At 44.6% G+C, this 26139-nt stretch overlaps 1 protein-coding gene across 6 annotated transcripts in view; it reads left to right on the forward strand.

The window, feature by feature from the left end:
• The first annotated feature begins 328 nt into the window (after nt 1-328).
• The window catches only part of INPP5D (inositol polyphosphate-5-phosphatase D), a 51471-nt gene continuing 25660 nt past the window's right edge, over nt 329-26139 (forward strand). For 2 of the 6 annotated variants that reach the window (XM_086844491.1, XM_086844489.1), the window contains exon 1: nt 371-769. Coding sequence is in view for 2 of the 6 variants with exons in the window: in XM_023933370.2 (XP_023789138.2) it covers nt 636-769; nt 4884-4947 (198 nt within the window). In the remaining 4 variants the exon portion in view is untranslated. Of the gene's footprint in view, nt 770-4600; nt 4736-4883; nt 4948-26139 lie in introns of all 6 variants that reach the window. The other 4 variants (XM_086844490.1, XM_086844488.1, XM_023933370.2 and 1 more) reach the window with 4 other exon arrangements.

Below are 26139 nucleotides of genomic sequence, written 5' to 3' on the forward strand. Positions count from 1 at the left end.
GAGCTTTGGTCAAAAATCCCTAGCACAAATCAGCCTTTCAGTCTGCTTCTATGCGTGGAGACATGCAGTAGTAATTTTATTTTTTTCAATTCTTTGATGTCCCCCCCTCACACCTAGTTAGATATGAGGACTAGTCAAGGCAGGAATGGGGCAGTCAGTGCTATGTATCCTAATGCATGATGTGTTTCTGATCAGAGGTTTATTTATTCCCCATAGAGACCTGCAGTGGGTAGGACAGACAGACAGGAAAAATATGAAAACTCAAAGGATCTGGCAGGAGATCATAAATTGGATGTCAGGCCACCAAAGCCTGGGGGACTGAATCTGTGAGGGAGCAGAAGAGATTACCAGCTGGGACTTCTGGACACAAAGTGGGAGGGGAAGGCAGGGAACATGGGCTTGCTCGTCACTTCAGCAGCAGCATGAAGAGGCAAAATGGGGGCTGCAGGGATATGTCACACTCCCTCTCTGAGCTGTTCAAGTTGAGGAAGTTGTCCGTGGCTGAGTTTCCTTTCCCTCTCTGTGCTATTGAAACAGGAAGCTGGTGAGCTGAAGCTGGCTGATCGTTATACACAGACACACAGGCGGCTCTGGCAGGTCCTGTATTGGCATTCAGGTTTCCTCCAGCTCCAGCGATGGATCAGTGCTGGTACCACGGCAACATCACTCGCTCCAGAGCTGAAGACCTGCTCTCCAAAGTAGGCAAGGACGGCAGCTTCCTTGTGCGGGCCAGTGAGTCAATTGCTTCAGCATATGCACTCTGCGTGCTGTAAGTACAGCGTTCACCGCGCCCTCAGCCCACACTGCTGTCCCTGCTGGGCAGGGGTCACCCCTGCCTCCTCCCCAGTACAGAGGCAAACAGGTGCTGTACTCACTGGAAATGTGCAGCCCTCATCAGAGCATGGCTGGTTTCACCAGACTGGGCCATGGGGTGGCAAGGGTTAGGAGCCAAGTTGAATAAAACTATAGTTATGTACTGCTGAACTGCTCACGCTGCTCCTGCCCCTGATTCAAAAGGAGAGAATGGTCAAAGGCACTGCTGCTGGGATCTGAGAGAAAATAACCTCTTGAACTTCTGGAGTGTCTTAACAACTTGGGTCAAGTATTTATCTTTAGTGACCCCAGTCCTGAGCCTGGGACCTCCCAGGCACTTTTCTTGCTCTGGTTCAGTGTATATTTGAGCTCCCTGCTTGTACTGTGTTGCATTCAGCAAAAGGCTTGAGATAGTTGGAGCTGTGCAAAGTATACCCAGCACAGCAGTGATTCCACCTGCATCATTAATGTGCCTCATGGGGTAAACGTTTCATGTGGGAAATAGAGAGAGAAGTGTTAGCAGCCCTGATCTCCCCATTCGGAGTTCGGTCAGGGACCAGAGAGCGAGGCCTCCCTCCTGCTCTGGGTTTGTGAGGGGCAGGTTTTTTTTTCCTGGAGGCAGGAGAGCAGGGATGAGAGGAGACTGAAGTCAATAGGTAAAATCTGAGTCATTTGAGTCCTAAAGGGAGATCAGACAGTTGCTCCTTGCTTAGGAGAGATCAAGAGAGCTCTTGTGGGACCCTATCAGATCCTCTTTGCTGCCATTTTGCAGCAGATCAACGAAACTAATTTCATCTTTACCCCACATTACATTACAAGCAGGTTTCTCATTTTCTGTTTGAAAGTATATTTCTTGTTGTGGGGAAGGTGGTGCTGCTGTTTGTAACTCTGGACTACCTGCTTGTCTCTGAGGCCAGATTGTGGTCAGCACTGCCTGCTGCCGAGGGGCATGGGGCTGGGTAACTGCCCCGTGGGCGTAGGTGTTGGACTGCCGGGCTGGTGGCTGGGGAGTGGGTGTCTTCAACAAGGTGCAGAGAGCCTCGGTGCCTGCCTGTTAACGTGCTCGTAACAACACATGGAAGAATTTTGTCTTTCTGGAGGGAGCAGAGAAAGAAGGGCAGCTGCAGATGAATAGCCAGTACTAGCAGGAGGGAGGAGAGACAATCCTGTAACAGGGACTGAGGGCCCGAATGGTTACTCAGAGAACCATTTACTAGAACAGACTGTTGCTTCCATTGAGTGATTTTAGTATTACCCCACTGATTTGACTTGTAACCAGTATGTACAGTATTTTCACTGAGTGGTGGTAGGGATTATAGAAAGGGAAGGTGCTGCAAAAATGCCTACGAACGTGCATTTGCATAAGTTTTTCCATTGTAAATGTTTATGCAGTCGGCTTTGAAAGCCTTTTGTGACTTGAGAGACATGGGATCAGGAAACAGAAACAATATAATGACCATGATTTTCTGAACCGGGAGCCAAAGGTTATATTCTTAAATCCATTCTGAATTAGCTAATATAAACGGCTTGATTAAAGAACTGGGGAGCACCCAGCCTTGCCAGCCAAGAGCAACTGGATCAGAGGTGCAAAGGGCTGGCATTAATTACAGTCTGGGAAACCTCACACAGACTTCTGTCAAACCATCTGACAAGCTTTCAGGTTATGCTAGTTTGCAGTTAGTTTGTGGAGAGGTGGTGAATAAGTCCCTCTGAATGTCATCTCCACAAAATGGGCACCTTTGCTCAGAGATGTATCAGTTTCAGCTGGGCTACTGACTGGGAGGTGTTTGAAGTTTGAGCTCTTCAGTTACTTCTCTTTAAAAAATAGAGAGGCTGGAGACAAAGAATGGGAGAGTGGAGAATTGAAAGGCTGACTGCAAATTGTTTCCACAAAAGAGAATTATGTTGAAAAGGAGCAGGTGTCAACCGTGTATACATATGGAAAACAGAAAAACCTGAAATTTGCTCTGAAAAAGAAATGTAATATTCTACAAAGCCCTAGTATTTACTGGGCAGATCAATAAAGATCCAGCAAAAGCATTTATTATTATAATATCATAGTACTAAATAATGATTTTGTTGAAGAGCTGCTTTAGAAAAACAGGGTTTGTATAAATAGACAAGTGGGGGAGGTGTATTTGGAGAGCGTTTTAAGGGTGCCTTGTCTCCTTTTCTGAAACTTAGAGCAGCAGCATTTAGAGACTGAAAGGCTGGGGAATGCTCCTCCCCCTGCAGGGCTGTCCCCTGTTCTGGTCACACTGCCCCATAAAAGGCAAAAAACAAACCCCTTTTCCTCCTCCTTTCTCTGTGCCTAAATAATTTGATCTGCCAGCTTATTGACAAGAAATGGGCTCTTTTACTCATCTGGAGGGAATGCCTAAATCCAAAAGAACCTGCATAGTATGCCGTGTACCTGAACTGGTACCATTCCTCCAGGAGATCTGTTGGCAGCTCATTCATGAATGGCTGCAGGACTACCAACACTTCTAGAGGTAACACTCAAGGACCAGCTACAGCTTTGGGATCCCTCTAAGAGGACCCTGCCTGTGAGATGCCCTTTCCAATGCTCTCATGGTGCACTTGGCACCAGGCCTAGCACAGCAGCCCTGTTTGGTGCTCCAGACACTCTTAATACAAACATCATCACCTGTGCATAAAAACATATAGCAGGAGAGGAAGGAGAAATTGCCTGTCTTATCGCACTGTTGCCTCTTCTAATTGGCTGAGAGAACAGGAAGATGACAAGTAATTGGAGACTTGTTTAAACGGAGGCTGATGTTTTATTTACCCTCCACATGGACAGCCTGAACCATGGCTGAGCAATTCTGAACTCAACCCAGGCTTTAGGGAGGACCTAGAATGTGGCAGAAACTTGGACCATATAACTTGACAGTCAGGATGCCGAGGAGAGGATGCCTAAGGGTAAAAATGGAGTAAGAGGCCCAGTCTTCTCCATCCACACACATTAAATTAGGGGACTGGCAAGGAGGATTCCTGCTTTTGATCCTAAGAGTGCTCCTCCCTTCTCCTGTCTCACCCAACCGCCCTTCTTTCATTGTTCCTATACTGATTTTACTTGTCCTCAGCTCAGCCGGCATTTGGTGACAATTCCACAGATACTGCAGTGTTTCTGTTACAACCAAGGAAGATCTGAGTATAGATTCTGTTCTTTCTTTTGAAAAGAAAGGGGTTGAACCAGCATCTTTTGCTGGCTCAAAGCAATATTGTTGTATTTTAAGTGCTTTGCAGATGACTTAAAAGATTTGATCAGTCTGTTGTGAGAAAGGTAAAAATATATTTTCTAGTCAATACTTCTTGAGTGAACTACACAAAGCTCAGCAGCTGTTGAGGAAGGTCAAGCTTACAGTGCTGTTCAGGCTTCCTTGGGCTCCCATGCATTGATGTGACCCTCCACTGAACAAAAAACTCCTCCATCCCCACTTAAATAAAAATCTAATTGAATTTAGCTGGCACGAAATATTTGTTGTGGGTGTATACATGATGCACATGTATAGTGTCTATCCATACCAGGATGGTGAGATGGGTTTTCATTTAGGCTGTTGTTTAGGATTTGTGGATAAAAATGTGCCTGGCTGTTGTAGTATGATTTAGCTGAAATATATTATTTGCTTTTTCCAATACAAGTCAATGTACTAGCTCTTCAGTTTACTCATTTATTGCTGATTTTGGCCCTTTGCCTTTTGAATTTCTGCTTTTTCATTTCTTCCTGAGACGTCTGCTCTACTGACAGCTAGAGCCACTTGGTGTTTTCTCTCTTTCCGGCCAGAAGAAGAGTGGAATAGCTCCCTCTGAGCTAGTGCTGATATCACTTTCTGCAGTGACATCTGCAAGCAGACATTCCTGTTTCAGTGACCAGGAACACTTCACGTTTGTGTTAGTCTGCAGACTCCAGGGAAAGAAAGTAAGAAAGAGAAATGGTTTAAAACCCTTGTGCATGAAGCACTCTATGTGTCTCAGGATTTTACAATGTCTTTTCTCATAGGGAGGGATGACACAGTGAGATTCCCTTCTGGACATGGTCTAACCATGTCACCTGTGGTCTGTTCCAGGTACCGAAATTGTGTTTATACCTATCGAATTCTGCCTGATAAAGAAAATAAGCTAATTGTCCAGGTAAGCCATCTTTCTACTATTTGGTCCCATATAAATGTACTTGAGAACTGCTGGTTTTCAAAGTAATTCTAACCCAAACACAAAAAAAAGATATAAGGAATTAAACTAATGTCAGGCCAGCAGAGTGCTGGTCTCTAGTCCACTGCTGTGGAGATTTCAGTCTCTGGTTTGGTCCAGAACTGTGGTCATTGGCACACTTGTTAAGACACATGCCTTCAATTCAGGGGCACAGCCATGTTTTATGTATCTGAGAAGCCCAGCGTGTGGAATAACTTTTCCTCTGAAGCCAGCTTCTTATCAATACATCATGGATCTTTTCAATTCAAAATTGCAGCACAGTTGCCTACACCCAGAGAATGTAAGCTGAGTTCTGGTCTCAGGATCCAGAAAGTACCAAGATTGAGGGCAGGAGTTTCAGATGTTCTGTTTATTCCTATTTTGATTTAAGAGCCTAAATGAGCCACTTCCCCTTCCAGTGCCACCCCTCAGCCCCCTTTTTTTTTAATATAAATCATGAAACGTGGTGTGGGGGAGAGGCATGGTATCCTACAGTCCTAGGAATTGGACATGGGTTTACTGGGCAACAGAGGGGGCTGCAGCCAACCCATGCTCTTGGCACAGTCAGTGCTGCATGGGCATTCCCTGCTAAATGGAGTGGAGATGCCCACACTACCCAGTCTGCCTTGCTGGTCAGAGTGGTTCTACAGTAATTCCTTCCCATTTCAGATGACAACTAGCTTCCCACACTAGAAATCTACCAACTTCACGAGCAGCTTGTATGTCTCATAACCACGTTAGTGGTGTATTTCCTTGCGTGCTTTGGGGTTATCAGTGTTTCTTTGAGATTTCCACTAAGAGGTAGCATATTAGAAATTAGAACACATTAGTGAAATTAGAGTCATGAGTTAGTGAGAACAGCTACATCTAGCAGCTGTGTGCTTTTGGTAAGAATGGTGGATTGTGTGTCCCGGGTGCACACATCCAGTTTGGCTCCTTCAAGACCTACTTTTGGGTATCTCGCGCTGTTCTCAGCAGCCCCACTCAGATGCAGCTCTGCACAGACACAGCTGTATTGCCCCCAAGGCTAATTCCAGGCTCTTGGTGTGACCAGAGGCAGCCACCATGGCCTGTCAGCCTTGACAGCTGAATTCCCCAGAGCTACTGAGATTCCTCTGCCTCACTTGCACTTCTGTTTCTGAGAAGGAACTGGCAGCAGGAGTCTATGCCGGACTTGACCTGGGTCTGTAGTGTTAGAATAGCATGTCACCAGAGTTCATCCCTCTTCATGGAGCACTGGGTGATTCTGTGCGGAGGAACTTGTGCAGGTTCAGCTGGGTGCAAGCCTGGGACCAGCACCAAGCTAGAACCAATAACTTGCCTTTCCCACCTGGCTCCACACACTGTGCTATAGACTCTTTGTAGAGACACTTGATTCCCTCTGTCTTCTGATATATCCCAGCCATTCTGTCCTAAAGAGTGTGTTTTGGTGCATTGTGCTGGTGTGATGTGGTGGTGGTAAGAGCCCAGAAGGTGATATGGTAATTATCACTGACAGTACCCAGAGCAGCTGCAGAGATCAGGGTCTCACTGTGCCAGAGAGCTCACAGATGGAGCCTCGCAGGCAGAGACGGTATTTGGGGATACCTGAGGCCCAGGCAAGGGACACAACTCTCTGTGTCCCACATGCTCTGTGTCAGGGCCAGTGTGGGACCCTGGCACTATTAATGATGTCGTTGCTCTTTGTGCGATGGTGTCCTGCTACACTGGCAGCAGTATGATGAAGGGAATTTGTGGAACCCTAATTCTGAGTAACTTTGGGGTATGAGTTTGACAGCTGCTTTGTCTTTTGGAAAACAAGCACATAAATTATCCTATGTTGGGTTTTTCCCCTGTGGGAGAGGAAGAAAGGCAGGCCAGAGGGTATCTGCAAAGGCAGCCCCACAGCCCCACATTTTGTCCCTCCATGCCCTGGGCAAGCCTTGTCCCCTCCTTGTTCCTCAGCTGCCCTGTTGGCAGATCATGTGTGAAACGCTGGAAGTGCAGCCTGGCCTGCAGCCTGTTCTAGCAGGACTATGATGCCATGAGTAACAGGAGAGTCTGAAGCCTGAGCAGAGAGCAATGTACCTGTGTGCAGCTACTCTCTGGAGAGCGCTGGGGCACAGGCTGCTCGCAGCACCTGCCAGTGAAGGTCTGTGCAGGGAGTTCTGTGCGTTACAACCCAGGAAGATGCGAGTCACACTTACCAATTTGTGCTGGAATCATGGTTGTCTCTGCTATGAAAAAGGACCTGTTTTCATGCACAACTCTTGTTTGCAGAGTTGTACATGTACAGCACTCAGAGCACTGCAGCCATAAGAAATCTGTGTTCCTCTCTGTTGTAACAATAGGCAGCTCTCATGCTGGATCAAGGTTTATGAACAAGAAATTTGTTTCTCTTGGGCCCTATGTTGTGATGGTGAGGGATTTCTCTTGTTCCTGTGTCACTGAATGCAGAGGGACTGTGGTGGAGTACCTTTGTAAGCTGGGTTGCCAGGAGCTGTATGTTGAATATCAGGAGTAGACTAAATAAAGTGTGTTGTTAACTCATGTTTTGAGGACACGACACTTCCTGCTTTGTGCTGCCTTATTCCAGTTCTTGGTACAGTGTTCCAGCTGGGCCAGGCTTTTTTTTGGTCATTTGTCTACTGATTTTTGGATAAAACAAAAACTACTTCATGTGTCTTAAAAGATCAGATTTTTGAAAAGATTACTTCTTTGCAAGGATGTAAAGTCTGTTTAAAAGCATGGAATATGAACATTTTTAAAAATCCCATTAAAAAAGGAAAGGGTCTACTAATCCTATGGAACTAGATCAGGTGTTAAATTAATACAGTAATCAGTAGATGCTTCTCATTTCTGGGTTTATAAAAATTATATAGGAGAGATTCAATACTCAGTCTTGAGATTAGCCTGTATTAGTTACAAATATGAGACCTGTTTATCAATGTGACCTTTCTTTTTTTTTTACCTGCACAGTGCTTCTTCCTTAAAAAGGGCTGTCTTCCTGCCCAGAGCTGGGCTGTTGTCTGTCAGGAATTTTTCTTGGTGACAGCAGGCTTAGAAGGTCTGTCATATCACAGCTACATATGCAGCACATACGATATGACACCTCTCCCTCTGCCACTCTGGAGTTTTTTCATCCTTAAAGCTGCAAGTTGCATCACTTTTTTTTAAGTCATGGAGAGTACATTTCATTTTTTCTTGAGCCTGGTCCCACCCTAGTGGAATGATAGTGTCATTTTTTTTTGCATGGTTAACTGTTCAAGGACAGGTGGCAGAAAGGGAAATACAGATTTTTGCATGCCAAGGTAAACTTTTGCATTCAGGGTGTAGGAAAAAAAATATTGGCATATGTCCTTCCAGCAGTTTGTGGCATGGTTTGTGATCTGCCATTGGGATTCTATATCTGCAGCACCTCTACAGCAGATAGCATGGTCAGGAATCTCTCTTGCCTGCCATATCTATAATTCTTCTGGTGTTCTCCCAAAGCATACTGAGCTGTAGAGGTCACTGTCAGAGGCTGTTTTCTTTAAACACAAATGGAATTTTTGCCTCTCTTTTCTGATGAATTTTCTCCTTTCATTACTTGAGACTTCAGATTATATGAAAGTGTGGCTTGGATGAATCAAACTTGCATCCTGCTGATGAAAACGTTTAAGGAAGGAGGGTAGGGATAATGAAAACCCCTTGAAACACAAGATCTGTAACAGCAAGTAGAGATCTTTAGGCTGAGTCATCAAGATAGTCACCAAGATATCCTTGCTAGTTTGCAAACTCTTGCTGTAATGAGAGAGAACAGGAAGAGAGCAAAAAACACAGTTCCACAGAGATTCAATAGCAGGGACAGGGGGCTGGAAATAACTGCCCCTGAGTGAGCTTGGCTGCTGCCTGCCTGTGGGCAAGTCACAGCTGGAGTACTTCACTTTCTTCTCTGTGAAAACACATAAATATGATTTTCCCTTGCTCCAGTGGGGAGACATAATTAATGTATAGTTACTGAATGTTTGGAGATTAGCTAAAAGTAATCATGTTTGTGCAAAGAGGGGTGAAGCAGCAAAGGAATCCTTGGGCATCACAGTATCAAACTAAACACTAGACACAAACTAAAGACACTAAAACTGCCTTTTTCAACTAGGTATCTATGGTCAGTTCTTGCCATCCAGATTCACAGAAGATACAACTTTCCTGTGCTGTCACTGAGAGCATCTCATTTATTCAACTGGCTGAGGTGTCAATAATGACCCTCATCAGTGCCCACTCGGCATTCCATATGACCTTATCATCCCCTCAACAAATGGGGAACTTGGCTCAGTTGAGGATTGGGTTACTGAAAATAATTTTAGACATCCATCCCTGGCTGCCCTTACCAGGATCAGGGGATGTGTGTGATACATCAGTATTCATCCCCCCTCATTTTGGATGTGCAGTCAAAGTTGTCACGTAGGCAAATCTGTAATCAGCAGGAAATAAATCAGTTTCTCATCTGGGTGGGTTAAACTGTCCTTGACAGGTCCTGTCTCTGTTGCCTGAAGATAACCCTCTTAAACTGCCAACCTTGGCAGGCTGCAGTCAGGTGAGGATATTCCCAGTACAATTGACTCTTGTTCCATGTGAGAAAGCGCTGAGGTCAAGAGCTGCTGTTGAAAACCTGTGGTAGTACCCTTGCCTAATGCTTTACCCTCTACTGCCTTTATATACTTCACCTTCAAAGGGTCACTGCCAAGAACACAACCTGCCTCACCAGTGAGGATGATTGAAAGAGGTGCTGAGAAGGAACAAGACAGTCTTGTCTGGTCAGTAATACAGATTGGAACAGGGGAGGGCGGATTTTGACGTCCTTCAATTTCTAGTGCATCTCAAACAGAAGTTCACAGCTCGTGTTATCTGCTGGGGCAGTGAAATCAATCATTTCTCAGGGGCAGCTAGATTGCATCTTATGTTCTGCTTGTACTCTGCCAGATAACACTTCATAGGTCTTTTGCAGGATCAAGCACAGGCCTCGTGCCACTGTGTGTGAAGGCTGGGGGAGATACTCTGATGGACAAACTGCAGCACTGCACAAACAGGGCTGGCACCAGAAAGGCAAAAAGGACAGAACTCTGTGGTGGCCGCCAATTCTTCCCACAGCAACAGCAGAATTGTCTCCCCTCCAGTCCCAAGAGTGAGCGCAATGCTGAGCTCAGCCCCTCACCCCCCAGCCAAAACCTGGCAGCATTCCTGCACTTCCAAAGAGAAAGCCCCTGAGCTAACAGACTGCAGCCAGCTGCACCTTTCCCCCTGCTCCATGGCTACATCTTTTGTCTCTCTTAAACATTGTCGTTATCATATTAAACAAACATAGTTTGTTCAGGGAGAAAGTTCCCTGAAAGAAAGGAATAAAAGCGGAAAAATCCTAACATGACTTATCACCTTTTACACTAATATGGGGAAAGGGTGTTGAACCAAGACTATGCCTTGCATAGCATATGCTCCAAGCTTCTTCATTTTTTTAAGAACTTTTTTTTTGTTTTGAGCAAAACTGATTGACCAACTCAAATTAATTGTGGATTTGAAAAAATGTAGATTACCATGTTGTGAGAAGGGATCACAAAAAACAGCTTTCTTCTCCTGCTGTACAAGAGAATGCATTACAGTAAAGAAAGCATTAGTGTTTTCAAAGTTACAGCCTGTCTTTTTCTTTCCTCTTACACCCACTGGGCTGTCCTAGCTGCCCAGCTCTTTGACAGAAGGCAGCAGTGTGTATGCACCTTCCTGCTCCCTGCTCCATGGGGAAACATGGGAAATATTCATTTTGCAGTCATAGTGCCAGATCATCATTCCTGTGTATACGAACACTTCTTGCATTTACAGTGAGTGATCATAAAGCTATATTTTTTTTTTCCTCTTTCTGGTGCTTTTCTTCTAGTCTGACACTGGGCTTTGTGCAACAGGAAACAAATAGTGCTATGTGAGCAGTTGGAAAGCAGGGCAGCAGCTGTGACTCACTGTACCAACTGACACTAAGAGCAGATCACCAGTGTGCTCTGCAGCTCCCAGGAGTTAGGAGAATTCATAAACACTGTATAGGGTTTTCTGCTGAACCCCCCCTCCCCAGTGCACTTCTGGAAACACATTTTTTGGGAACCATCTTGATTTATACATTGCATATTGGTTGACTAAATATGCCAGAACAAATTAAATTCTCCCTCCTGGGATGGGCTAAGATGTACAATGAGAGGGGTGCCTGTTACATCACTGTTGGTAGGACTGCATCTGCTCCTGACAAGGATTAGTTCTGCCTTCTGTTTATGAGTCCTGCAGGGTGGAGCTGGGGCAGAGGCCCCATCCGGTGTTCAAACTGGCTTTGGAGCACAGGCTGCTGTCCTGATAGCTGTATCTGATAAGAGCTATGAGTTTAGATCAGTTCCTGTATTCCTGGTGTCACTGCTGCTGTCACCAACGTCAGAGACACTGTCTGCCTGTGCCATATGCAGTACCAAGTCCATTGTCAGCCCTTTGCAGAGGTGCAAAGTTTTAGTTGTTCTCTTTGTTGCTGCACTGTAATCTCAGTGTGTTGTGCTGCTCTGGCTCATGTGGCCATGAAAATGTTTTCTCTAACAGGACTTCGTGATTTGCTGTGGATTTTGCTAATCTATCTGTAATTGATCAAAACTTTTCTACTGGGAAATTACCCTGGAGCTGGTTTCATTGGGTGATAAAGCAAAATAAAACACTTCAGGTGAGGCTCAGCCATCCACCACTTACATCTTCTGTCACAGCTCTGTGTTTATACCTGCTCAACTCTGATGGTGCAACCTCATGGGCTCCAGTGAAGAAAGGGCAGGCACGGATCTGCCCAAAATGCCACTTGCAGACTGCACAGAGGCTGTTTTAAGAAAAGATAATTACAAGAATGGAACAGTTTCCACTCGAGTTATCTGTTATTGCAGAAAGCTCACTGTGCTTGTGGACTCTGTTCACACTGCAGGGCTTAGAGATACTCAGAGTAATCACTTCTCTTGGATAGAAAGAAAGCACAAGCAAACAACCAGACAATACTTATAGGCAATGTATTGAAGCATGGTTAGGGCAGCACATTTCTAGTATGTCCTAAACCATAATTTAATTATATTAAGCTTCATTTTATTACCAAAAATTTTAGATATTAAAATTTGAATATTTTTCAACAAATTAATGTTGATTTAAATCCATTTGCAAAGTACTTTACATATAGGACTGAAAATATTTTACAATTAGGACTTAGCAAAATCCATATATTGCATGCTTCTGTAAACTATCCAAATCTGTTTATACAAGGAAAATGTGTTTTTTCCATTCTTGCATCTGAGGTAGGAGTGAACTTAATGCACTACACAGGTTTTGGAAAGCTGAAAGGAGCAGCATTTAATAAGAGAACTAGGTATTTCCTGAAACATGCACATTCCTGCTACCGAATCTCTCAGTATACAAAATTCTTCATACAAACAAACCATATCCAGCTTTTGTCTAGTTTGAATCCTTCCAGAATGTTTCCAGTTTCCTGAAATATTAAAAAAATTTCAGACAATATGGTTTAAATCAAGTTAAAGTGATACTATTTTGTTTTTCAACATTCAAATAAGGTAATCAGGTATTTGGAAGCTAATGCATGCCATGAAGCGAAATCCCTTGTATCTGGATGTACTATCAGAAAAAATCTCCTTTTAATGAGGGAAATGCAAATGAATGTCATTAATTTCTGTTGCAGCAGAACTCTCCTTAGGGATAGAAATGAGACAGACTCTCATTTAACAATGTGAAAAGGGTCCTTTTTTATTCTCTTTACAGCTTAGCTATCCTGACTCTGCCTACAGCAAGCTTCTGCTCTAGGGTCCCAACTGCAGACTGACTGCTGGACTATGACAGCAGGCTCTAACTCCATCAGACCCAGACTGACCTAACAGCAGATCTTTCACTCTCCTCCTTGTTTCATTCTTCTTTGTATTTCTCTTGTTCCTTTTTCCTCAGAGCTCCTCTACCTTTCTCCTAACCAGCCAACCCATCCCTTTTATCACACGTACCTTTATTTGTCATAGCTGTGACCCATTAAAGGCAAGGCTGTACCTCTTCTTTGGTAATAAGTACAACAGTGATTTATCAGGGGTGAGGTCACCTGTAATCCCTTCTTCTACATATTTAAAAATCCCTACACCTACAAATTTATTTTGCTGTTTGCCCTCCAGTAATTGTGTTATGTCATAAAGCCTTCATCATGCTCAAACAAATGAAAGTTGCAAATAGCCAATCCTCGCTGAAGGTACAAAGCAGCCTCCAGGAGCTGCAAAATTCCTCTAGACTCTGGAGATAAGGACTAGGGCTGTTATACAGTAAGCAGCTTAACAATTATATTTTATTTGTTTCACCTGTTATCCTTTGGAGGGGCTTTGACCACCCAGAATCACATACCCAGCACCTCTTTCCTACCGTGCCGGATCTTCTCCCCACTCTGTTACAAGAGCTCGGGTGTGCAAACAACCGAGTTACAAACATGTATAACCCTGAGATGAGCCCTGGGACATCCTCACCTCAATGTCTCCTGGACTTGCAAAAGGAAAATTTTCCTGAAATTTTGGAACTATTACGGCAGATGAAAAAAAACAACTGAAAACTTATGCAACCAACATTATTAACAAGAAAATGCTCTAATTTTTGCAGCACTTTGATGGATATTAGCTTTAGTGTTATCAGTCACATATTAATCAATCCATTTGGTTAAAACACCATTTCCTGCCCCCCCCCCCCAACCCCTCCCTTTTCCCACCAACAGCACAGGGAGACAGGGCATGGGGGTTTTGGTAAGTTCATCACCCGAGATCTCTTTCAGTTCACTCAGGGAGAGGAGTTTTACCTCTGTTATGCCGTGGGGTCCCTCCCACAGGAGACAATTCTCCATGAACTATCTCCTGTGGCTCCAATCTCATGAGCAACAGTCCTACCAAAATTGTTGCAGCGTGAGTCCCTCCCACAGGCAAAGTCTCCCCAAAGCTGTTGTGGCCTGGTTCACTCATCCATGGGGTGCAGTCCTCTAAGGATGCTCCAGTTTGGAAGCAAGGGCCCTCTCTTCTCTATCTCTGGAAGCAGGGGCCCTCTCTCTATTCCAGTCTCCCACTGGATCACAGCTCTCTCTGCCATCCACCCACTCTGGCATGACCAATTTTTTCACGACCCACGAGTGGATTTCTGCATCCCCTGTGGACCTCATGGATTACAGGGGGCAGTTTGTTTCACTACAGATCTCACCATGGCCTGCAGAGGAATCTCGACTCCAGCCCTTGAAGCACTTTCTCCCCACCTTTCTCCACTGACCTTGGTGCTGCCATGCTGTTTTCCCTTACATTTCCTCACTTCCTCCTCTGTCTAGAAGAAAAACTGCTTGTTTTGGTACCATTGCCAACAAGTTCCACCAAATCAAAGATCCTTGCAGGATCCCACAGTGCCGGGAGGTTGTTCTTATCTAAATTCCGTGTTGGGGAGTTGCTCACCATGTTTTTGCCTCTGGCCAGGTGGCCCTGCCGCCTCTGCGGGCACTGGCGGCTGCCGCAGCGCTGGCGCTGTTTAACTCCTCTCTTCGTGCGGGGCACCAGGAAGGAGAAGCCACTGCCACCCCTGCCCTTGTGCCCAGGGCATGGCTGGCCAGGGGTGGCCAGGCAGGCGAGGCTCACTGCAGGCTGCACTGGGATGGAGGTGGCCGTGGCAGCAAATTACCGTGAGCTGTGCCAGGATGGCCCCGGTGGCGGCACCTCGTGACCCCTGGAAAAAACTGTGCTTGCTCTGCTTTGATTTTCTTCTTAAATATGTCATTGCAGAAGTGTTAGCAACCTCTCCAATTGGGCCAGCAGCATGTCCATATTCAGAACCATCAGAAATTGGCTCTGTCAGACATGGTGGAAGCTTCTAGCAGCTTCTCACAGAAGCCACTTCTGTGGCCCTCTCCAGCTAGCAAATCCCAGGCTGTGCCAAATCAACACAGTGTTTTATATTTCCAAAGATTTCTGATGAAGCTTCATAACTCAATTTCAGGTATGCAGGAAGACAATCGATTATTTCCCTCTCAGCTGTGTGGTAATGAAACATTGTGTTTTATTGCTTCTGAGCTTTGAGGGATGATGGGCCACAGAGGAAAGTGCTCATTTACAGGCAAGTCTTGAGTTGTTTTCTTAAGAAAACAGAAACTATTATGTTGTTGGTGCTGTATGAGGCTTTTTGTCCTGATCATTTAAGATAGGAATTAGTCTTGAAAAACACAGATTTGTTTACAGTGAGTCTTATGGCAAGTACTGCTGTTCACTACAAAATTGTTTCCACACTCCATACTGACAAGGTAATGCCCTTCCTTCTTCAGAGATCTACCTTGATTTGCTGATGAGATGGATATTTGCAGGCTGAATCCCTCCCCATGCAGACATGGAACTCATCCAGCACATTACAAGTGACATGTAGGCTCCAGTTAGATCTCATTCAGTCAGTCTGCGCTGCACCCTTGGGGAATAGGACCAACACAACCCACATGGGCTGCAGCATATTGCTGACATAAATGTAAAATACAAAGATACAATTACCTTTGAATATCAACTGAAAGTATTGTCCTGGTTGCACTTGTTTCGGGTAAAGAGGGTCTGTTTCACCAATACTCTTCAAATTTACCTTTTGGTGGTTGAAGTTATTACAGCTTTTAAATGAAATTTAGTGTCCTTGAGTTTTCAGATTGCTGCATAAATATGTGCAAGGCTTGATTCCAAATGACAAAATAGTTTAGGGAAATGAAACAGACTTTAGCAAACATAGCTCAGACTCAGTTGTTTCAGTCCCTCTGAAAGAATGAAGTCACAATGCAGCTTTTGGTTGTTCTCAGACCTTTGCCCAGCTGTCTGACATCTTATGTCTTCAGTTTGTACTTCTGTCAGAGTTTTCAGTGTTGGTGCTTCTGTCTAAACTGGTTGAGATCTGTTCCATCCCAGGCTTCTGAAGCTGTTCCTCTGCAGTATTTTAAAAGTCAACATGCTACTGCATGGGTACAAGCTGGGTTCAGCAAACCCCATGGGCAAAGGATGGTGAAGCTCCCTCTGGGCTGGAGTTGGTATCTGTTAGCAGACTGGTAAGCCTGAGTTAAAATTTCTGAGTAACTCTGCATTAAGCCTTATTCTCCAAAACTTGATGGGGGTGTAGTGACCTGTGCTGTTTAACAGTCTTAGTATCAAGTGTTCCTTGTGATCAGACACAGCAGGAGCCACAGACAGGCACTGGTTGCTCACAGAGGCACTGGGTAGCCTGTTGTCATTGTACATTCCTGTGCATGCAAACCCAGAAACTGCGAGTCCAATTTTGGGGGCCAAAGTGTAACAAAAATTGTGTAACTTCCATATTTTTATTCCAGAGGTGCATTTCAGGGGAGAACACAAAAGGAGAGGGTTTGAATGGTGTTTTCTTTCTGCTTTTAGTTTTGTGGTTAGTTTTGCTAAATGATGTGCTCCTTCAGGCTGGGTTCTGTATCTGTTCGGTCAGCAGCTATGGCTCAAGGCTTCCAACTGATTGAGTAAGGGTTTGCAGTAACTGAATGAAATAAGGGACAGCCCCTTGAAAGAAAGGACAAGTGGTCATCCTTAGTGTCACAAACAGTAATCAGTTGCTGTAGCTAAAGCCTGAAAAATTCTGCAGACTGAGACAGAAAATTGTAACTAAGGTGCCTACCCTTACTGTGCATTGCTTGGGGGGTTGAATTATGCAATCCTAGAAAATGATGCAGTTCAATGTGGTGCATGCAGCTGCTTCCCATGCACCTTCTGCCTGCATTGCTTTGCTTCAGCAGCATATCTTAGTAAGTATTACCTCTTTAATCTTACATGTTTCCTTTCCCACTGGATAGTTTATGTAATTTATGCATATTTAGTGCTTGTTGAAACTGGGATTCATTCAGCCAGGAGGACAATAGGGAAAGCAGAGAGATGATTATGGATCCTCCACTGTCTGCTGCACAGGTTGTAGAAGATCCCCAGGAATTCAGTGTAAGACTGATGTGGGCTGAGGGATCCTGCTCAGCTGTGCAGACAGAGCCATTGTGGGCATATCTTCACCTGTTTCAGGGAAAAGTTCTTTCTCCTAGGACTTCAAACACCACACACAGTTGCCTGGGTACATATTTATTGCCTTCTACAGAGGGAAAAGCTGAAGGGAGTTTGGGAACTTCCATGAGAAGCAAGTAACCTGCAATAGTTCTCCCAACCCAGCTACTGTCAGCCAAGAGCACTGACAAAATCGCAACGATGACCTCCATTAAGTGCCTTCAGAAACAAATGACTGTGGTACATTTGATGCCTTGGGTGCATTGCTAACTCTTGGGATAAGTTTTCAAGCTTGTCTTGGTAAGCACTAGAGCTAGATACTTCATGAAGAAATTAAAATGGAAATTTTCATTTGACTTCAAGTGTTGAAGCTCTTCAGTGGAAAACCAAAAAGCACAAGGCATGTGATAAAATCACTAAAGTTCTTAGAAGTAGCATACTCCAAAACTTTTACTTAAATTCCACCTACACACTACAGAAGTGCTAAAAAAAATGCATCAGATCCTCATGGATCTGCAGTCCTTGCTCATTCACCATCAACTCATCTGACTTGCACCCTGTAGCTAAATTTAATACCAGTCCTTCATGTTCCATCATGGAACTGTACTGTTGTTTGCTTTTTGTTGATGTAAATCTTATTTATTTTAACACAGAGAAATGCTAAAAGGGTTGTTTGCTCAGCAGGTTTCTCTTGGTGCTACAGGCTGAATCATTGTGTGTTGTATTGGCAAAATCTTTATTGAAGTCTGGAGTTTGAATGGTTTGTTTAATGTGAAAAATGTAAAGAACTATCCCAAGTACATGATCTTTCTAGAATTTTTTGGTGTTCTTCCTGGCTTCTATCTAACTATGTTAGTTGCATATTTGTCAATTAACATACTTCTTATGTGAACCATGAAGTGCTGGAGAAGAGTGTAATGGGGTCTTTAAGTAGGATCTGAGTACATTGTTTTTATAATCTATCTCTTTATCATGTGTGGAGAATGCCAGTTCAAAAGCCTTCCACAGGTCTGTCACCATCCAGAGCTTCTAATATGTTTTTCTTTAGGAGGTAGAATTTTAGCAAGGAACTTGAGATAAAAATCTGGCAGCCAATTATACTCTACTGAGAACTCCTTTCAGTATTCCTTTCCTCCATCAGACTCTCCTAATTTGCAAATGTCCCAGTTCTGCCTGTGAACATGACTAGTCTTTAGGCTGCCAGAATGAAGCCTGGATGGGGTCACAGATAGGAAAACTCTTGCATGGCCAGAAGAAATCAAGTGGCAGATATGAGAGTTAGGATCTTTTTTAGGATTAACTGCAACTGGGCTCACACTCCACACACACAGAACATGTTAAGCATTTGAAACCAAGAATGCATTGTGCTTCTCAAATCCTTTCCATGCCACCATACATAGGAGAAAGTGAGATGGCCTTTCCCAAAACTGGAAACCTTCAGCAATCCTATTTTTTATAATGTTTAATAAGAATGGAATTGTGATGGAGTGTGAGTAATTAATACACAGAGTCTCTTAAGTCAGTATCATGCTTAAAAAAATGGAGCTTCTGATAGTATGTACCGGCATCCCTCAGTTGCATTGGAGGAACAGAGGGAATTTTATAGGATTGACAATACAGTTATTTTCTTTTTTTTTCATTTTTAACTCAGATTTTTTTGGATGTCAGATTTTCAGCCAGGATTACAAGTAGAAGTAATATGTACTTAGTTGTTATTAAATTGTAATTCCTTGTTTCCTTCCATGAATCATCTCTGTCAGAAATTCTGAATCCCTCTTTTCCAGAGCTCTATGAATTCCATGATTTTCACCCAAAGTCTTAAAAGGTCACTGTAGCAGATGTGACGTGTATTAACAGACTTAATATCAGGATCAAACCAAATGTGGAATGAGACAATAAGCCTCCATCATCTCTCACCTTGGAGGAGACAGGGACTGTTCACCTTCCATTCCCTCCAATATTATTCAAGGTATATTACTTATAACTGCACTTACACTGTGCAATTCTCGCCAAAATTTGTATGGTCTTTTTTCAAGCAAGGAAGTGCTGCTCTGGCCACCCACCAGCATCCTCTGCCTGTGTTCCCTAGATTCCTCCCCTCACCTCTTCTTTCATGCTTAGTTCCCTGGCAGAGGCCCTCTTGCTGAGCTTTTTGCAGCAGCAGAACTCCCTTGCCAGCCCACAGGTTCCCACCTCTTATTCATTTCTTTATTGACCCTCCAGGTCACAGGAGCCCTCTTTTCCTCAGCCACACGCTTCTCTCCCTCTGTGCTCCTAGGTAGCTCCGTTTCTTCCAAGCCCCAGGTGTTGCATTCAAATTAGAGTACATTTCTGGGTGGCTTATATTTTGGAAAGTAGCTGATTCTCCCAGCTGTGATTCCTGTCTACAATCCCATTTTTGTGATATGCTCCTGAAACTTCGTAGCATAAGATTTGATCTAAAAATAAGTCAGGTTTGCTAACAAAATGAAACTGAAACACAGTCAGGTTGCTAAAAATGCTTTAAAAATAATTTACCAGGAATTTCATAGCTCTTAGGTTCACTTCTTTAGTGAAATACAAAAAACTTGTCTACATGAGAGCCAAACATCAATTTTAAAATGCCACCTAGACTTCCTAGCTAACAGATAGTCTTGAAGACAACTTTTTTCCAAACCTCAAAACATTTTTTTTACAAATCTGAAAGAAGAGAAGAGTTCCTGCCAGCCTCTAGAATTGTAGAATTGACCTGATTTACCATTTTCATTTAAGCTGGTGGGTATTTGCAAGAAATTTGTAACTTTGAAAACTTATTGCCTGTTACTGAAATGCCTATGTATGTGTTTAAATACCTGTTTTAAGGTACTCTGTTTAGAAAAGATTGGCCTCAAGCAATATAACCAGATGATCAGTTTCCTAGTTCCTCCTGTGCCTTGGCACAGGAAAGGAAAACACTTCCTCTTCCTTCTGAGGGCCCCAGACTTCCTGTGCCATCTATTTATACAATTGTTGTAATGAACCCCAAGTTAACCAGTTAACCAGTTCCTCTCCTAGTTTGGGATAGGCTTTACATCTTTTTACTTCATGTCTTTATACTTGCAACTTCTCTTAAAGACATGTTCAGAGCTGTTCCTCATTAAACCTGTGTTTGGAGTGTCTTTGGCAAGGCGTTCTCTCAACCAGATACAAACGAAGACCAGATTATCAGAGCCATGCAAAACCTGTTGAAAAGTTCAGGTGGTTGAATTTGGAAAGGGGGTCACAATATTTAACCAAAGTCTGGTGATTAAAGGCATTATTTGTACCTGTCTGGATGAAATGAGCAGCCTAGAAGACAGTTCAGCAAGAAAACAAGAGCAAGTTGTAGCTAGATGTGCTCAGCCATTTTACTGTGAGAATACAGAGGACTGGAGAAAATGGAAAACTGGAAGGACATGCAGAACTGGGGACAGGCTCTTGGGGACAGGAGACATGAAGACATCCTGTGTGAAAGAAGGTTCATAGCCAGAAGGGCTGGAGTCAGATGTGGAAGGTCTGAAAGCTGTGGTTTGGGATGCAGTTGAAATGGTAGGGCTGGTGGTGAAAAGCATGATCATGTTCAGCTTTACCCATGCTCTTCAAGGGTTCTGGATCTGGATGAAGGAAACTGGGAGATTTGCAGAGGGCTTCCTATACTCACAGGGTGTGGGGTGTCAGGAGGCCTTGCAGGTGTGTGAGCCCAGCGTTGCCCTGGTTTTGAGCTGAGGCAGGATCAGACACTTGGTAGCTGGCTGTGAGGAGTGCCTGGGTGCATGGCACTGCTGTCCCCTGGGGCCTTGCAATATGTCTGGTTACCATCTTCTGTAGAAGAGAATTTAAAACCTGTAAGACTGCTGCTGTAACATCTCCAGGCTGTCCCTTTGCCAGACCATACAAGTTCCTTTCTTCTGAGCTTTCTGTGTGAAACCCATTTTCCAACTCTTCAGTCTTCCCTGGAAATTTTCCTTGGGACTTTCTATGGTACTTTATATGTTCCATAAGAATTGGTGCCCCAAGCTGTCCACAGCAGTCCAGCTAAAGCCTTATGGAACTAAGTACAGCAGAAGAATTTCTTCTTGCATCTTGTGTGACACTCTCATTAATAGATCTTGGAGAGACTTCTGCTTTGAATGTAGCTTCCCGCTATAAAATTGCTGCTCAGTCTCTGATTCATTGTTCTCCAAATTCCTGTGTACAACTCTGCTGTTTTGTGGGCTGTTCCCTAAATTGCATATGTTCACTAGGTGTTTCCTTTCCATTTGTTGTGGCTGCCATCAGCACAAAGCCGAGGTACCAGTGGGGATGATGGAAAAATCCCCACGGAAGGAGAGCCTGCCATCCACACCTCTCTGGTGTCCCATGAGCCCTGTGAGCACATTTCTGGGGATGTGGTGTGTTGCCATGGAGATGACACTTGCCATCCACGTTTATAATGACTTGAAATAATTCTCTGTGCAATTAAAACAAGATCTATCCTGTGATAATCCTGAGGAAACAGTTACTTACTAAATGCAGGCAGGGGGGCGGGAAGTGGATTTCATTGTTGGCTCTGCTGGGGTGGCTCCAGCATGCTCTGTGCTGCCCCGTCCTGCTCTGGTTTGTTCACAGTGCCCTGTTCTGCCTCTGTTTCCTGTCTCAAAATCCAGGACAAGCTTATGTAAAGTTTAGGCTGCACTTTGCCTCACTCCTGTCATCCAGAGCAGTTGTCTGGAGGATGTTTATTAAGAGTTTACCGTCAGTCCAGTTTTTGGTAATGTGCTCTGCAAACATCTACAACCTGAGTCAATACCAGTGCTTTATTATCCACCACCACTTTTCTTTCCCCACCTATAAACCAATGCCACAAGTTCAAGTGGGAAGAAAGCAGATGTCCTAGCAGATGTCCCAGATTTGGGCTGCTTTCCTCACTTGCTGGCAGAGATCAACCCTCAGGGGGGTCATCCGGCAGCCTGTGCACTCACAGCAGCATTACTGAACCAGACTTTCAGTGTTCAGCTGATGCTGCTCAGGCATCATCCCTGCAGTCCCAGGCAGTGCTGGCTGGAAACACACCACAGCCTTGGTCATGGTCCTATTGCTCTGTGGCTGGGAGCAAAATGCTGAGCTGTTGGATGTGGAGTGGCTCATGCAGCGCAGGCAGTATCTGAGTACCTTGCACCTGTGTTCCAAACAACCTGACTGTTGTCTGTCATGCAGGCTTTGTGCTTCTCCTGTTGGTGAAGGGATGAGAACATCCCCTCCCTAATGGATAATAATAATAATAATAATAATATCTTGTTTTTACTGTTCTCTCTCCCATTTCAAACAATGTACAGTGTTTGCTATGCCTCTGTGCAAAGCACGGTGTCCTGCTCTCTTGTGGGGAGTGTGGATGTTCGGGGTGGTGTTTGATCTGGGAGGAGCTTATTTCATAGTTCAGGCAAAAAGCGGAGAGGGCTGCTGGGCACAGCTGTGTGTTGGAGGAGTGCAGCCCTTCCCATGTTTCCTCTCTTGAGATCCTTGAAAATAATAACAATTATAATACAAAAGAAAATAAATGAGAATAATCCAGTGATTTTGCTTTCAGACTTTCATGATAGCTGAGCTGATGTGTAGCAAGGTGGTGCCACTGCCTTTTGTGGTGTGGGGAAGGACCCTAAAACTCCCCCACTACGAGCATATGCTGAGCAGGTCTGAGGCTGCCCATCCTTTCCTCTGTGCTTGGCCATGGCTGGTTGGAGCTCCCAACCCTGCTGGTTCCCCATTTTCTTGTTTCAGCTCTCACTATCTCTGTGCAGCTGCTCAGGACACATATTCAGTTCTTTGCTGAATTCTGTCCTAAAATATGAAATGCTGTTCTTTATTTTACTGTGTGCCATGGGGAGTTGGTCCTTTTTCTCCTGACTGGACTTGGGAAAGGTGGGCTGTCAGAGGAGCTGGCACTGCTGAGATGGAGGCTGCTTCTCTTTGGGAATGAGCATCTGGATTCAGATACAAAGCCCAGCTCCTTGACATGGTCATAAATTCCAATTATCCTTGAGGGAGGAGAAGGGGGGCTTTATCACAAAAGGTGGCTGGGTGCAGTGGGCCAAGTTAACAGAGTAGAAGGGGTGCATAACAGCAGAGCCTCTGTGCTCATGTGTGCACCCAGCCAGGCTGCATGAGAGCTGGGGCTGATGGCCATGCTGGGGAATTTGAGCTGGAACACAGGCTTTGGACTGTGCAGAGAGTTAGAGGAAGGAGGCCTGTTGCAAAATACTCCTTCTGCTTACCACAGAGACCAGGACAGTTTCAGAGACTGAACTATCCTTGGCAGCAAAAAGTGCTAATTCAGCCTTTCCTACCACTTCTATCGAGCCTCTGGCCTGAAAAGAGCCTTTCATGGCAGTTTGTCTTCCTGCAGGCACATTGGGAGAGCAGGAGCTGAGGGGTAGAATAAGGGTGAGAAGACAGTGTTTGGGCAGTGAGGGTGGCAGGGATTCTGTGCAGGGACAGGGGCCTTCAGGCACAGTCTGGGGAGATCTGGGGAAGCAGGCAGGTGGTAAAGTAGCAAAGGAAAGTGAGGGAGAAGTTGGAAAGAGGAGCGGAGCAGGCTACAGTAATTCAAGAGGTAGAGAGAGCACTGACAGCAAAGCTTTCCTCCTACAGGGATGCACATGGCAAACCCTGATCCAGTTTGTCCTTGGTGTTTTTTGGGGTCCGTGTGTGTGCTCTGGTGGGGCTGATGCCTTTTCCCAGGTGCCCTTTGGGGTAGCCTTGGGCAAAGCAAGCCACCCCAAGCCTTGTGCCTTATGAGCTCCAGCCTATCTATGGGGGCTGCAGGTGGGCAGAAGGCAGCCCAGGCAGGGTAATCCAGAGGGTTAAGTGTGGGTGATGCTGCCATGGGCAGGGCACGGAGGCTGAGTGTGCTGCCATCCCACCACCAGAGCTGCTGACTGTGCCCTCTGGGCTGCTGTGGGGGTGCTGGTCAATGAATAATCACAAAAACAGGGATTTCAGAGCAGAAGAAGGTACTGCATAGAAAATGAACAGAGAGCATGGAAGACTGGCTTAACTATTCTTGGTCTATTCCAGTGCAGCACTGTGACTTCAGGATCCTTTCATACGATGGATTAGAGCTGATTTTTCCTTGACAGTTTTCCCTGATTCCCAAACTTTGCACTTGGCACCAAGAAGCAGAAGAGTCTGGGAGGTCCCATTAATTGGTGTAAATGAGAAGTCATTCCGAATGTGCAGAGTCCAGGCTGCTCTAGCAGAGCAGGGTTTGGCCTACACTGGGTAGAATCTTCAGAAGTTTTAACCAATGATTTGTTTCAACATCTCCGGCCTCACAAAAATATAATCCAGTGTTTGTGCAAGTATTGCCTTCATGCTGAATATGATGTTTTCCAGTGTATGAGGATAATAAATCTTGTTAAATGCAGGAGCAGTTATGTGGAAGACAGAAAAGGAGGCTGTACAGGCAGAGCTCTCAGAAATATCACCCCTGTTTGTTGTGAAAATGTGCCTTGCAGAGCCTTTAAAGACATACAGGTGTAGCTAAAAATGAAAGGTATTTTTAATGGCAAGCCTGAGGGCACTGATGACTTCAAATGCCCTTCACTTTTGAAAGCACTGTCCTAATTTCTGGCCTGAGATTTTACTCTTTAGGAAAAGTTAAAAAGAAATCTTGTTGCTGCTAGGACTCACTGAAGACATTTTCCTGTGCTCTGCTGTGGTTTTTGCTCACATCTCACTTGTTTAATTTCTTTGATTTTCTACATTGGCCTTTCAAGCAAAAAAGTTCATAGAGAATAAGAAACTGAGCAAAGATGAATGGCAAGTAAATGAGCTTGTTCAAACATGTATTGAAACTTTGTGTGTTACTTTTTACAGGCAATCACTGCAAACCCAAAATAAATTCAAATACCCTGCCTGTTAGTCAGAGGCAGAATGTCTGTGTAACAAGTTATGTCAAATTGGAGGCACAGCTTTAATTCCTCACTAATTAACCATGTTTCCCCTGCAAAATCTAGTTTTATGCATGCATAACAATGCCAGTCAAGCCTGCCATTGGGGTGATCAGGTCTTCCTTCAGATTGCCCAGCTGTGAACAGTTCCCAGTGTTGCTCTTTTAAGTCAAGAACAACAGCCTCGTGGGGATGGAAGACAACTGCTCTCCACCATTCCACTTCTTGATCTTTTATGGCAGATATACAGATAGACAGGGCCTTCTTGGATTGGTTTCTGTGGGAAAACCTTTTGTCCAGAAGGAGCACCCTGCCAGGAAGAGGGTGCCCCAAAGAGAGGGATCAGAGCTTTGGCTGTGTGTTGCTGTAGCCTTGGGATTGGATGACACTTCATCGCAGTTTGGGAGGTGATGCAGGGCTCTTTCCCTTACTCAGAAGGTCTGTGCTGAGCCATGAGAGACTGTGTCTGTCTTTGGTAGGGTCTGTGGTTGAAGCACTGGAGCAGAGCTGCAGGGATAGCAGCTGTTCCTGCTGGCAGAGTCACTGTTTGTGCCAATGTGTGGATATAATTACACTGAAGCTTTGGCTCTGAACACCTCCAAAACCTTATCCCTGTGTTTGGCCCCTGTGGGTAACCATTTGCTGAGATTAGTGGCCAGGGTGTGCTCGAGACAGGTTTGGTCACAGAATTCAGCTGGCACATACAGTGTCATGCCAGGCGCATTTGCAGTCCTTGCTGCTCTCTAAACCTCCATCCCAACATTTCTGTGTGGGGCGGCACCTTGTTTCATTTGAACACAGTTCTGAGCCTTTGAATCCTGGAAGGGATGCTAATGTCTGGATTTAGCCATGTTTACCTTGCAATTTCACAGAAAAATTCTTCCTGGATACCACAAAATATAACACAGTCTAGTGGCTTTGTGCTCAGTAGAAGAGAGAATACAAAGATTAATCTGGGAGAATTACTTGTTTTTAAAATCTTCCTTTGCAGTGAAACCAATCACCCTGAAACCAGTGAGAGAGCTCTTCCATTTGGCTGCAGTGAGTCTTTGAGGTTGGCATCTGTGCTGACTCTGGCTGGAACGTATAAACTGCTTCTCTTTGTTCTGCACAGTCTGTGGTCAGATGGGCAGCAAGAACAGGGCAGCTTC

Source organism: Cyanistes caeruleus, chromosome 10 (genome assembly GCF_971803275.1).
Source record: "Cyanistes caeruleus chromosome 10, bCyaCae1.hap1.1, whole genome shotgun sequence".
Lineage (NCBI taxonomy): Eukaryota > Metazoa > Chordata > Aves > Passeriformes > Paridae > Cyanistes > Cyanistes caeruleus.